This window comes from Lonchura striata, chromosome 13, assembly GCF_046129695.1.
Source record: "Lonchura striata isolate bLonStr1 chromosome 13, bLonStr1.mat, whole genome shotgun sequence".
NCBI lineage: Eukaryota > Metazoa > Chordata > Aves > Passeriformes > Estrildidae > Lonchura > Lonchura striata.
In genome coordinates, this window is record NC_134615.1 from 17,370,989 (window position 1) to 17,384,681 (window position 13,693).

Sequence of the window (13,693 nt, forward strand, 5' to 3'; positions counted from 1 at the left end):
ATGGAGGCCCTGCAGGAGATGGAGGAAGTGGAGCAAACAGCAGAAGATGCGATCTTCAGTGATTTCCTCCATGACCTGGAGGCAGAGGTAGCTGTGGAGGAAGCCTCTGTCACAAGTGATGAATCGTAAGTCTGCCCCTGGCTGGGAAGAGCAGAGATGTTCCCTTTGGACCCCACAGGGTGCACACGTGTGGGTGGCACGTGTGATCCCCACAGTGATGGGAGTGAGCAAGTTTCTTGAGCCTGACGAGTTTGTCCAAGAGTGTGGGTGTGCAAGTAAGACAAAGTAACTCATTTGATGGTGCATCCATTCACCACTGTATAAAGATCCCCAAGACTCTGGTTATGTGTCAATTTGCCATTGCTCCAGAGATGTTTGGCTATGTCAAAATCATATCCTTGGATATGGCTCCCATTTTTTACCTGTGAAACAGGGAAGCCCTGCCATGTTTTGATATCATCCTGCCTGTATTGCTCCTGACTTACTACTTGTGTCTCTCTGCCTCCCCCTACCACGTAAGTGTTTTCGACTGGAGCTCCATTGACACATCCCACTTACCATCTTCGTACAAGACAAATTCCCGGCAGGAAAAGCTGCTGCTGCAGCTCGCTGACCATTTCTCCCGGCAGTACACTCACCTGTGCCCTGACCGCAAGCCGCTCTTCATCCACCCGCTCAACGAGTGTGGTGTGCAGGTATGGGGTGCGTGGGGCTGAGCCACAGCACAGGGGGCATTTGGCTTCCACAGTGCCAAATGCTGTGAAAGAACAGCAGCCCCTCCTGCCTTCCCTCCTGGCTAAAGGGAATGGGAACCTGCTGGCTGAACCCACAGCCCCTGAGCGGGCACACAGAACCCCAGGAACACCCTGGCTGTCCAAATCCATGAGCCATATAAATGTTGGTGTTGCCATGTAGGCTGCAGCGTGATGCTTAGGAAACAGGAGAGACCACAGAAACATAAAGGGAAGGAAAAGAAACACATGAAACAGATAAGCCCTATCTCAGGCTCAGCCACAGATAGGGATCCAGAGTTAGGTCTTATTCTGAACTTCACTGACATTACAGGGAAGGAGTAATGTGGAAGTTTGTGGTCTGGTTTTGTTTTCTCTGGACCCAAGCTGCACAACTGTTTTCTGATGTTTCCCCTGGGCACCTGGAACTGCTACTTTGTACCAGCTTTCCTCAAAATTTGTCATATCATTAACATGCAAGGCAAAAAAAAAAAGAAAGCTGGAGGGTGTAAAAGCCAGAAAAGCCAGTAGCTATTTGACTTGCTTGAAAATGAAGAGAACTGGCTCACATCTGGAATGTGTCTGAGATGAAGTTGAAGTTTCAGCCACAGGCAAGCAGCCTCCCAACCCCATGAAATTTCCATCTTGGAACTGGAGAGAAGGGACATTGATGCTGTTGATATGCTGTAGAAAGATCCTGAATTTGATCTGCAACATCCAGGGGTGGTCTGAGGATGGCTTTGGAGAGGAGACTCTGCCAAGGGCCTGCTGACTAACCAAACTCCTCTTGTTGCCCTGCAGAAGTTTGTGAGCACAACAGTGAGGCCAACCCTGCTGCCTTACCCAGACATGTACTACTGGTCAGGCTGTGCCAGCTTTGTCTGTGACTACCTCATCATGGAACCCCTCAAGTGCCCAATCACACTGGTAAGAAAGGGGCTGCAGCCCCAGCAGAGACATAACAGAAGTGACAGAAGGGCCTTTCAGCAGGACACAGTGGGGAAGTCCCAGTGGCTGGAATCACAAAGGTCTTGACACTTCCACCATCCCCTCACTATTTAAGCAACTCCCTGATTTTCCCAGACCCTGTGCATTCTGTTGGACCTGCAGTTCCAGTGCATGTGCAGTGTGGTACCTTTTAAGTAATTAAGCACCATTTCTTCAAGACCAGACCCTGCTTCAGCCAGCCCAGATGGAACAGAGGAGCACATAAACCCTAGGGTATGATACTTGACCTCAGGAACCCATTCTTAGGCACATTTCTATTCCCATATCTGGGTATATTTTAGGATGAAGGGAAATGTCTAGGTTAGCAAAAAGGGATGATGCCAGAGCTGGGGCAAATTCTCGATGAGAATCAGCTAAGGGAACACACTCCTTGCTAGCAAGGACTGCAGAGTGACCTAAACAATCTACACCAGCCACAGGCTGTCCCAAGAGTCCCAGGGTCTCAAGAGGAGCTCGGACACTTTGTGAGCACACAGAAGGGATCTCCATTTAGCAGGTGGAGACTTCCTTGATCACCTTAGGTGAGATGTCTGAGAACTAAGTGGGATTAGAACCTCTCTGTATGCAGTATGTGTGTACTGATACAGTGAGGGCCAGATGGAAATATGTTTCCTCCTGTGGATTATAATTTAGTTTATGGGTGTTTGCCTTGGAAGACCTGTAGACAGAACAGCAGGAGATAGAGGGAAATCCCATTCCAGGATTGTGATTAGCATTAGGTTTTTAGCAGTTCGATGAGTTTGTCATGTCCTTCCCTTCTTGTGATTAAATTTGTCACAAGATTTGGGGTCAGAGTTTCCCCAGATCACTTTGGAGGGAAGTTTTAGAGTCAGTGGCTTTTAAAGAAATGTTGTATAACAGATTCCCATAGGATGCAGAGCCCAGGGATGTGGGCAATGCCTCTCTCCCTGCTCTCTGCCTGGTGCATGTTTCACCTCCACAAGACAAGCACTCATGTGAACGTGATCTCTCTCTTTCAAGCCCAGCTCACTCTATTCCCCAACCACCATTCTGAAGTACCAGCGAGGGAACTGCTTTGACTTCACTGTGCTGCTGTGCTCCCTGCTGATCGGGGCTGGCTACGATGCCTACTGTGTACATGGATATGCCACCCTCGAGATGTGCTCCCTGGACCAGACTCAGGAGCTGTGCCCACGGCTCAGGAAGCCCCCGGAGGTGAGATCTGCAGTGAGTGGGCAGAGAGGAGTCCAGCACACAGTCAGCCTGTTAATGTCCAGTGAGCTCTAATGCTGAGCTAGGGAGAACAGCTTCAGATCCACAGTGGGTTTCAGTCTGTACTAGAGACCTCACCAAAGGAATCTTTTGTGTGATTTTCTACAGCTCCTTACAAGGCCTTTTTGGCTTCACTGAATTTCTGCTCACCAGGTACAATATTGCAAACTGCCAAGTGTTGGGAACTGGGAGGCACCTGTAATCCATACATTTACTTCCTTCTCTTGATCTCTCCTGGGTTTCACCCTGCTTTTGCAGGTACCAGAAGAGGAGGATCCCAACAAGTATAGAATTAAGTACCCTTCAGAGCCACAGAGCCAGTTTGAGCTTCAGCAGAAGGCCAAGAAGGAGGAAGAAACTGAGTCCACACAAGAGGAGGAAAGAGAAGAGGAGGTGGTCGTGGTGAGTTAGCAAGGTCCACCTTCCTGTGAGCTCCAGGAAGAAGAGCTGAGACACAGGTAATGGCTGACCAAAGAGAGGAGCTCACACCCTCCTCTGTGAAGTATGATATGACCTTGATCATGGCCATGAGTACTTGGCCTCCAGAAGCACAATGTGTGCTGGCAAAGGAACATGTGCTGGGTATGTAGTACCTCTCTCTTAAAAGCATTAGCAGCCTGGAGTTCTTTAGGAGTGGGCAGAGGAAAGGATAAGATTGCCCTTGGGTTGGAACAAAGTGTCATTAAAATGGCAATAATCATTGCTCTGTCCTCTGTGCTACAGGAGGTGGATAAGCCCAAGCGAGACCCTTTGCATGGCTTGCGGGTGCACGCGTGGGTTCTGGTTCTGGCTGGGAAGAGGAAGGTTCCTGAGACCTTCTTCATCAACCCGTTCACGGGAAATGGCCACAGCACCAGGGACGAGTGCTTCCTTGGGATTGAGAGCATCTGGAACCACAGGAACTACTGGGTGAACATGCAGGACTGCCGGAAAGGCTGCAAGGTGGGGAGCCCTTGGCACCCTGCCTGGGCACCTGAGGGACAGCTGGGCTAACCTGAGACCTGGGAGAGTCCAGGACCAGGAGTGATCCAGTTTCCACTTAACCACTCCTCTTGTTGGTTTTGGTCATGTTGCTCTGATTACATAGACTATGGAACTACTCCAGGGCACCAGACTCTGAGCTAGCAAATACAGATTATTAACATCTATTAAATCCCTACAGTGCCAGACCTTCAGCTTTTAAGGCTGGCTAGGCATTCCTTCTCTCAAACAACAGTTTTTGAGGCAGAAGATGTTTTTGGGTCTGTCAGGCATAGCTCAAGGCAGGTAAGATCTTGATTAGGCTCTTCCCATACCTCAGCTACTTCCCAGCAGACACAGAGTCTGGGAGCTGAGGGTCTGAGTTGGATCAGCTTGCCCTTGGGGCCATACTTGCCCCGAGGAAGGAGGCAGAAGCATTTCCAGCCATTTCCTCTCATCTGAGGAAGAGGCATGAGGAGGAAGGGGTTCTGCAACCTCTAGGCACAGGGACAGTCTTTGGGGTCCCACCAGCCAACCAGGTTTGAGGAGCTCACCTCCCTGAGGTCCAGATTTCTAGAGTTCCTGAAGTCTCTGACACCCAGGCAGGTCCAGAGCACCACAGACATATTGATGCAGCAGTCAAATTTAGTGGAAGGCCCTTGACAATGCCCTGTAGTGAAAAAAGTTTTTCCTGCATGCTCTAGGATCTCAGCTTTGACTTGAGTGATTCTTTCTGCTGGGAAATTATGTTTGCAGAGAGCAAGGAGCCCTCTCAGTTGCCTGCAGAGTCACCCAAGAAAGACACAGATGACATGGTGAGTGACCCAAGCGATGCTCTTGAGCGCTGGGGACCCTGTATGGAATCACTGTGTCCATAGGCCCGTGAATATCTGCCTGCCTGCTGCCCTCTCCAGGTCACATCCCTTTCTACTCTGGCCAGGTTTAGATTCTTTCTCAATTTAGAAGAGTTCTGGTGTTTTCCGCAGAGGCACTCCAAGTGTCCTGCTTGACACTTATGACACTTCAGGTGTCATAAGTGGCTAGGGATCTCTGTAAGCCTCCAGTGCATTGGCCTTTGGGATGAAATAATTTTAAAAAATGAAATCCAGAATGAGATAAAAAATGAAATCCAGAATGAGGTTTTTGTGGACATTCTTTCTATGCTGGTCACCTTCCCCTCCTGGCTGCAAGGTGAACCTGCCAAACAAATGCAGAAATAATGTGTGTCCTCTAATATACAAAAAAATGACAGAAGCCAAAAATGTTGTTGTGTTGGGAGAAGACAGCATGATAAAACAGACATTGCACCTGCACAGCAGCACAGAGGAATGCAATTAGTAATTCCCTCCTGCTATCTACTCTTCTCAGCCTGTGCTTATAAGCAGGGAGCGAAGACTCCTCCAGGGTCTACATAGAATAATCTGATGATGGCCACATTCATTCCCTGCCAGCCTGAGCAGTAGCCAGGAGAAGATAATTTCATCAGACTCGAGTAGGGGTGTGCTGTCATAGCTGTGCCATGGTGCTCACCAGAGCACAGCTTCACATGAGCTGAGCTCCGATCACTGCACTTCACCAGGACCAAAATGCCTCCTGGCACAGCAGGAGATGCTGCCAAAACCACAAATTCTGCTTCTGTTTCAGCAGGAAAAGGAGGAAATAGGCATGAGCTTTCAGATGCCACTATCATGGGTAGCCCAGATTAAGGTATCTTGCAGAGGTAGGAATTTTTCCTTTGCCTTTTGCTAGCTCCCAGCTGACCTTTCAGTGGATTTGGGACATTTGTCTGTCTCACTGGGCTCTCCCTTCAGGGTGGTCAGACAGTAACACTGAAGCACAATAGATGAAGGCCACAACAGCTATTGGTTGACATGGCTGCCCTCAGTGCTGCACTGTTTCATCCCCCACAGACACACACCTCACACTGTGTTTCTCTGCCAGCTGGAAATGTTGCCTGGGATGGTCTTTCTCTTACTGCTATGCACAAGGAACTGCTCCTGCATTATCAAATACCTGTTTGGGGGGAGAAAAGAATTATTATACCATTATAACATTAAAGGACAATAGGCAGGATCTGAACAGCTGTATTGCCAGCAGAACATAATAAATGCATAATGTCTCTTAGACCATGTTTTTTTCCCCTCTTAAATTATTTTTTTTGGGCTGAAAACAGGGGATTCAATTTGTCTGACATCTCTCTTGCTTACTGCAGAATATGAGAATCGCTTTGCCCAGGGGAAGAAGGTGATCCTGTATGATAAAGCAAAGCAGGAGAAGTGGGCGGTGTATGCAAATGGCGATGGGCTGGTGGAACGCCTCACTGTCTACGCAGACTCAGACCGTAAGAGGATGAATGAGCACACCCCACACACTGAGCTAACAACCTGGGGCATGCTGATGGGAAAAGGGAGGTGGTCCCCTTTCTGCCAGCCTCTCTTGTGCTTTCTCATTTTCCTTTCACCTTTGTGGGGAATTATTTACTTTATCCTCAAACTCGTTGTCATGCTTAGTCTGTCGAGCCCCTGAACTTTCCAGCATTGCTAGGGGTTTTCACAATAGTTTGAATCCGTTTAATACACCAGTGAAACTGTTCAGTGTCACAGGTCAGCTGCTTGGATTTTCAGTCTTCAGAGAAATGGAAGGCTGGTTCGATTTGATCCAATAGTGTCAAAAGGGGCCATAGAAAGGAGCAGCTACAGCTTGAGGATATCTCTGTAGTTGAAAACTTTATTTTTAACAGCTGGTTCACAAAACCATGCAGATTCCTTACTGGACATAGAGTGTCCTGCCCTCAGCCTTCTTGGATAGTGTGATGCTGCAGTCTCCTGACTGATCCAAACAATCATTAACTATTTGGGATGGAATTTCTCTTGCCTATCCATAGCCCTTTGCCATGCCATGTTCTACTCCTGAGCTCATTCTTCTAGTTGTGGTTGATGGAGAGGAATAGACCCTCTTAGGGTATAAGTCATCAACTCAAATGTAGATCAGGATTCACATACAAAATTCCCCTGTGCACAGGGGCAATTCCAGTGGCTGTACCATGTCCACTGAGGCTGTATCAGGAGCACAGGGTGCTGGCACAGACACTGAGAGCCCATCAGAATTTTGCCACCTCCAACACGGTGACCTAACCTAAAATAACCTGTCTCCTGACAGGTACTGAAGAACTGGAGGTGAAGGAATGGTTCAAACACCGAGAAGACCTGCTATATATGAGAGAAGTGAATAAACAAACACAGCTGATCACAGACCATTTCAGGCGAGGACACCCCCTCCTTCTTAAAGGTATTCCAGCTCATCTGGGCAGCCACTGCAGCTGATGGGATTTCACATGACTCCCTTCTAGCAGTGGCAAAACCCAAAGCTGAAAGGCACAGGGAACAGGATACTTGTGGGATAAATTGCCTCAATAAATAAAATGGTCTCCAGTGAAGAGTAGAGAATTGGGTTGGTGGCTTGCACTGGGCAGTGCTCTCCCATCTATGTATTTTTCTACATGTTAGAAAAATACATAGTTATCATGTGTATCAGGGCGATACATTTCTTATTTTATCAGCATGAATTGATAGAAGCTGAAACTTTAGGTTTATATTTGTTCTCTCAGTGTTGTGCAGCTGGGGATAAGATCTGTTGCTAAAGCTGAAGAAAATGAGATCTACACTGGACATGCCTGTGTTCAGTGAATTACAGTTGCTAACACCAAAAATGTGTGTGATTTGTCCTTAGCTCACTCCTACACGTCACTGGAACCTGAGACTGGGCACACAGTGGAGTTTTACCACATGGCACGAGTTGATGGCCTCTGGAAACGTGTTGAAAGTGCTACTGAGATGACAGAGTACTTCGTGGGGCGGGAGGACTTCCTGCACATGCGGCACACAAAGTTTGGCGAGAGAGACCAGAAAATGGAAAAGGCTGATGCCACAGCTGATGCTAACCCCCGGCCCATAGTGGTATGGCCAAGGCAGGAACAGAAAAATATGGATCACTGTGATATTTAAACTATGCAAAACATACTGCCTGGGGCTTCAGTTCATTTTCAGTGGGCATGGCTGAGGTAAAACTCCAGATGAGATAACCAAGCGTTGTTCAGCTGCTGTGTCTCACAGTTGCTTCCCTGACAGAGAGCTACAGTGTGAGTAGTTGTCAGGAACTGCATTGAGCAGCTAGAATTAAACTAAGAAACGAAGGCTGGGAAATTGTGTGTCAGAGAAAAAAAAAAAAAAAAGTGATTGTGATTTCAGAACACAATTTTCACAAGATTCAAAACTAGGAAAATTATTTTTTGTGCTGAATCCAAACTAATATCATTTTAGGTTCCTGATGAATTGTCCCATCACTCTGATTTGTTGAAGGCAGGTAATCTACTTCTTCCTTTTGTCAGGTCTGGTTTGCAGGACAGGAGGATGAGGAAATCTGACATCTGGCAGTGTGTATGGCTCAGATACCACCTGGCAAGACAGAGCCATGTGGTGGCCTGTCTTTGGGCCAGCACCAAACATGCTACCTTTTCCTCCCCTGTGTTGGAAAATGTGGGAAACTTTGCTTTTCTCCAAAATACCATACTTCCTGTAGGTCCCTCAGGCAGGGATGAATCCCAAGCTAACTTGGAGTTTGGAAAGCATACTCTGCTCCACAAATAGGAAATTTCTGTATTGCTTTAAGCAGCTTTGTGGTTGGGTTTTTTAAAGACGTAGAGAAGAACAGTAGGACCATTGGGCAAAAGATGCAAGTCCAGGCAGAAAAGCACAACTTTTATCTTGGTGTTTTACCCAAATCTGTCAATTTGCCAGTTTTGTGTTGTCTAAGCTGCTTCTGTGTCTTTTTTTCACTTTCCATTAGCAAATCAAGGAGTACTTCCACAGAAATCCAGAAAAGCCTGCTGACGAAGACATAGAGGAACGTATCTTTATGGTCATAGATGATGTCATCCAGCTGACATATCACCTTGAGCTTCATGACACCATTGCCTCAAAGGTGGTTTTCCGCAGAGTAATAGGGAGGAAGAAAAGAGAAGATGAAATCTTCCTGAGCAGAGAAAACACTGTCAAATTCCAGGTATGAAGATGACAAAACACGAAGGTGACATGTCAGTGAAAGAATTACAAGCATGACATATTCCATGGTGCCCCTCTACTCCACCTGCACAGCTCCAGGCTGACACCACCAACAGCCAAGGAGATGCACTGCCATGCTGGGAGTGACTGGGAGTGCAGGACATAATGTGACATGGCTGGCCTGCTGTGGCCATGCCTGAGGTCATCTTCTCATCAGGCAGACTCCACATCCCCTGGGATCCTGCAAAGTGTAGCTTCAGCAGCTGTTGGACTCAGTTCTGGAGATTCATGGCAGGGAAGCTGAAATGTCCTCTGTTGTTCTCTCTTCAAGAAGAGTGAGAACAGAGCAGCAAAGGCAGACACTCTTTATTCTGGTTCTATTTCTGCTGTGGAGTTCTTGGGTCCTATCATTCCTTAAATATCCCAGAGTTTACTCTGCAGAGCAAGATGCTGAGGCTTAATACATTGCAGATAGACAGACAGACAGACAGATATATAAATAGATAGATAGCCTTAAATAAGAGATATTCCAAAAGAAGTGGAGTGCTGCCATTAAGCCAAATGATCTCATCAGCGGTGAGGGGTCACCCCACTAACAGCATCAGTGCGAGACTGTAACCAGAGGCAGAAGCCTGCCAGTAAATTCTGCTGTGATGCTGCACAATTCAGTTATGAAAACCAGAGATTACAAATAGGGATTTTTTTTTTAATGTTATAGGGTTTTTAAAATTTCTGTTCCCCAATGGGGAGAATACACAGAATACCATTGCTGGAATCCCATTTTTTTCATCTCTATTTCAATACATTTTTATTCATCTCATTTCATTCCAACAGTAAAATAGCAGCATCAGCAAAGTGCAAGATGTGCCATCTGGCTCATATTACTGATGGATTCTAAATCAAAATGAAGTCTGATAAACCCATGCTGACCATGGGTTTGATGTTTCAATGATGGAAACGAGTGCTGCTTTATTGGCTGTAGCAGGATGGTGCCAGTTCCTGCCAGCAGAGTACCTGACCCTGTGCACCCAGGCAGTGCTGCTGTTTCTCACTGACTTCTCTGCTTCCAGCCGTGGTCCTCAGAGAAACACAAGAACATGCGCCGACTGTATGACTTGCTGTGGAAGCTGAGAGAAGAACAGAAGGATCTGAAGCAACAAGTCCGGTACTCTGAAGCAGAGGTAACAGGGAGGTGTCCACAGGGTCAGAACTGATCAGGTGTAGAAAGTTTCAGCTGACAGGTTGCCAAAGCCTCCTCAAGCTAAACTGTGATAAAAATAAGACAAAGCTGGTGTCCATGCTGAATTACTACGCTTGCTACTCAGGCATTGTTCAGTGAAGATGTAGCTGTAATAGATTTATGGAGAATCACACACTTTCCTGCTCCTGCTCTTAGTCTTCCTTCTCTGTGAGGAAATGTTTCAGAGAGCAAATGATAATATATGAATGGGGGCATCTGGAAGCCTACCTGCCATTTGCCAGGATATTGTATTTAATGCTATATCTAGGTTCTAGGCATTGCCAGGAAACCCTATCCAAAATATCGAAGTGACTTGTGTGAGCAGCTGCAGGGAAATACTTCATAAAACACTTTGCTTGTACTGCTAGTCACACTGACTGATGTAACAGATCCGAGTTCTTTGTAATTGCATCATGATAAATATAATAATTCTGGCAGACGGAAGCACAGCTATTGGATTTCTTTTAACTTTTTTTTGAGGAAGAGAAATCCCTGAAGGCACTGCAGAGGGAGTGCTCAACTATATTAACCTAGAATGTTAGTAATAATTAAGAGCAACTTTGCAAAAATCACATTTTTTCCTCAGAAATTTGAAGCTAGTTGACAGTGACCTCATGAACTACCTTGCCAAATGTCTCAGTCTTGATGTATCAACAGACAAAATATTCCCATTGCTTGTGCTGCATATCCTACATAAGACAAAGAATAAGCCAAAGCTATCAGTGCAATTTCTACAACAATGCCAAAACTGTGAGTCCAGAAAAGCTTTAGCAGTTTATATCAGTAATTACATTCAAGAATTCCATACACAGCAACAATCTAAAATAAAGGCTACTTAATTTTTCAGATATTTGATCTATCAGCAGGACATGGACATTTTTGCACAGATCTATATTTAATCTTATTCTACAATTCTTGTATGCAGCATCTGCTCTGTTAACAGGTCAGGCTTGTAAAGATACAGTCATTTTGTGGGAAAGCTGAGGGGTCTTTCTTTTGATTTCTTGGAAGATGGTAAATATTTTGATGGTCCGTGAGGATGAAGAAGCCAATATTAAATTGTCAGTTTCAATATACAGCGCTGCAAAGAGAGAACAACAGCATGAAGCCACGGTATGTAAACTTCATTAATGTCAGCATTCGAAACATGTACTCAAAGAAATCCAGAGTCAGCTTTTCCTCTATCAGGAATTATCTCTGAAGAGCTTTTAACATCATTAAAATATACTGGGACAAATCACAGTGTGGTGTAAGTCAGCACAGTTTCAATTGCCTTCCCAGGGAAATATAACATGGTTGTGCTATGGTCACCTCCTGACTTTCTGAAAAGCTTGCACCACTGAGAAAGATTATTGTGTTTTGTTTAGTTAATAAAGAAAACAATTAAGAATGATTAGTTGATAATAGGGATCATGGGGTCAGTATTTTAGAAGAGCCATAAATATGCCTGTATATATTACATATATATAAATATATATGTATTTTTATTTGTAATTAGCATCAAAGAACAAAACAGCCCCAGGGTCAGATTTAGTTCTCCTCTCAATCACAGATGATTTGCTTCTCCAGGGCTTCTTTACTCTAGTGAGGCAAAACACTTGGATTTTCTGCCTCTTCCTGCTCCACATTTTGATTCCCCTAGTTTTCTTCTCATGAGACTTCATCTCAAAATTTTTGCCCCCCCCCCCCCCCGAAAATAAAATAGGCTCCAGTTTGAGGTTTCCTTGATCTCAGCTCTGTGAACTGAGTTGTGCTTTTGCTCCTCACTTTCCTCTCTATTTCCCTGACTTCTGCTCGCTTGCTCCCTCACAGGTGTTGGAGAGGAGCAGAAGGGCTCCCAGAGCTCCTTGGAGAAGGAGAGGTCAGCACCTTGGAGGGGAGGAGGAATCCCTCGCCCATCACACTGCAACCAACTCCACGATGTGAAGTGGAGCCTCTGCAGGGACTGGGAATGACTGCCTGAGCAGGGCACGTTTACCACTCAGCCCCCAGGAACGTGGAACTGCAGCTACTCTGTGAAATACTTTAATCCATGTCCCACTGCAGTTTCCCTCTGATTTCCCCCTTCTTGTTCTAGGGAAAAGCAATTGGCAGAATAGAGAAAAAGCATTCTCCTAAAGAGGTGCTGCTCAGGAATCCTCACCTGGCTGGGCACCTCGGGTATGACTGATTTCTTCATTGTTTTTTTGGAGTTGCCTTCAGTAAACCTTTCACTATTATCAGATTTGCAGCAATTTTAATGAATTTGCACCATTCTGCAGCTTTTCGTTTTCCCTGTTTTTTCTAAGGCCCATCTGCAGTTACATCAATTATCTCCTCATGAAACTCCATCATGTTTGAGACTCGAGTCTCAATGGGACCTTCGCCCTAAGGTTTGCTTCAGAAGGGGAGACAAAGCATGCACAGTCTTTCAGGGCTTTTGTTTTCCAAATCTGCTCCAAAGCTGCTGGCAGCAGAACAGAAATATTTGGGAATACAGATCCTTTTCCAACACAATATTTTAACAAATTTATAAATCAGTTTTTCATAAGGAAAAGTTTTGAACTCGTGAGTTCACAAATGCAACATTTCTTTGACCTGATCTAGAGCCCTGTGTAAGTACAAAACACCACCCCATACAACACCGTGGATATGAACTCATCAGTGTTAATTCAAAACCAGCGAAGACACCAGAATAAATAAATTTTTAAATTATTTTATAGACATTAGGGACACAGCAGCTGCTAAACCAACAGCAAATGCTTATTATAGAATCACAGAACATTACAGAGTTGGAATGGCCCTTAAAGACCATCTAGCTCCAAGCTCCTGGCCAGGGGATTTCCCTGTAGTCCTTCAAGGCCACCTGTCCTCGTTTCCACTTCCTGAAAGTTTTTTTCCTTTCTAAGAAAAAACTCTTTTACAGTCTTTTTTTTCATCCTCTGCTGCCCAGCAGAGGAAAAAAATATATTCCTATATATAATATATATAGTAATATATTTATGGAGAGTCACACACTTTCCTGCTCCTGCTTTTAGTCTTGGATGAAAGTTATCCATCCACGAAGGCCTCTTGCCATTCTTGCCCGATTTCCCTCTTGTCGGCATGCATCACTCCTGAGCTGGAAATATAGGATCCTTGAAATTCAGCCTTCATTCTTAGGTCATTATCAAAGACTAGCGTCAAATTATTTGTGTTTTTCTTTGTTGATGGAGTAATTGGTTTCAAAGACTGCGAGAAACACCCACAAGCGGCGCGAACGCACCTCAGCCGGGCGGGAGAGGCACAGGAACCTCGCCAGAGTCCCGAGACACCCGTGAGCCGCCTGACAGGACACACCGGCCGCAGCCCAGGGCAAGACGGCCTCAACCGCCGGCGGGCCGTGAGCTCCGAGGCCGGGGGCAGACCCGGGCCGCCCCACGGGAGCTGCGGAGCGGCCGCAGGGCCGGAGCGGCGCGGCCCCCGCCCCTCAGGGCGGCCCC

At 46.0% G+C, this 13,693-nt stretch overlaps 1 protein-coding gene and 1 long non-coding RNA gene across 2 annotated transcripts; one reads left to right on the plus strand and one right to left on the minus strand.

Moving 5' to 3' along the window:
* DRC7 (dynein regulatory complex subunit 7) lies at positions 1 to 12,235 on the plus strand. The gene is made up of 15 exons (XM_077786241.1): positions 1 to 125; positions 434 to 695; positions 1,533 to 1,658; positions 2,721 to 2,915; positions 3,231 to 3,374; positions 3,696 to 3,914; positions 4,637 to 4,747; positions 5,580 to 5,652; positions 6,145 to 6,273; positions 7,092 to 7,220; positions 7,662 to 7,888; positions 8,778 to 8,993; positions 10,063 to 10,173; positions 11,244 to 11,345; positions 12,045 to 12,235. Exons 1-15 carry the CDS (start codon positions 1 to 3, stop codon positions 12,156 to 12,158), a joined length of 2,283 nt encoding a protein of 760 aa, XP_077642367.1. The 3' UTR covers positions 12,159 to 12,235.
* A 493-nt stretch (positions 12,236 to 12,728) lies between these two features.
* Positions 12,729 to 13,660, minus strand: LOC144247067 (uncharacterized). The gene is made up of 2 exons (XR_013340760.1): positions 13,477 to 13,660; positions 12,729 to 13,332 (listed from the first exon to the last, which is right to left on the minus strand). It is a non-coding gene; the product is annotated as an uncharacterized LOC144247067 (long non-coding RNA).
* Positions 13,661 to 13,693: the final 33 nt, after the last annotated feature.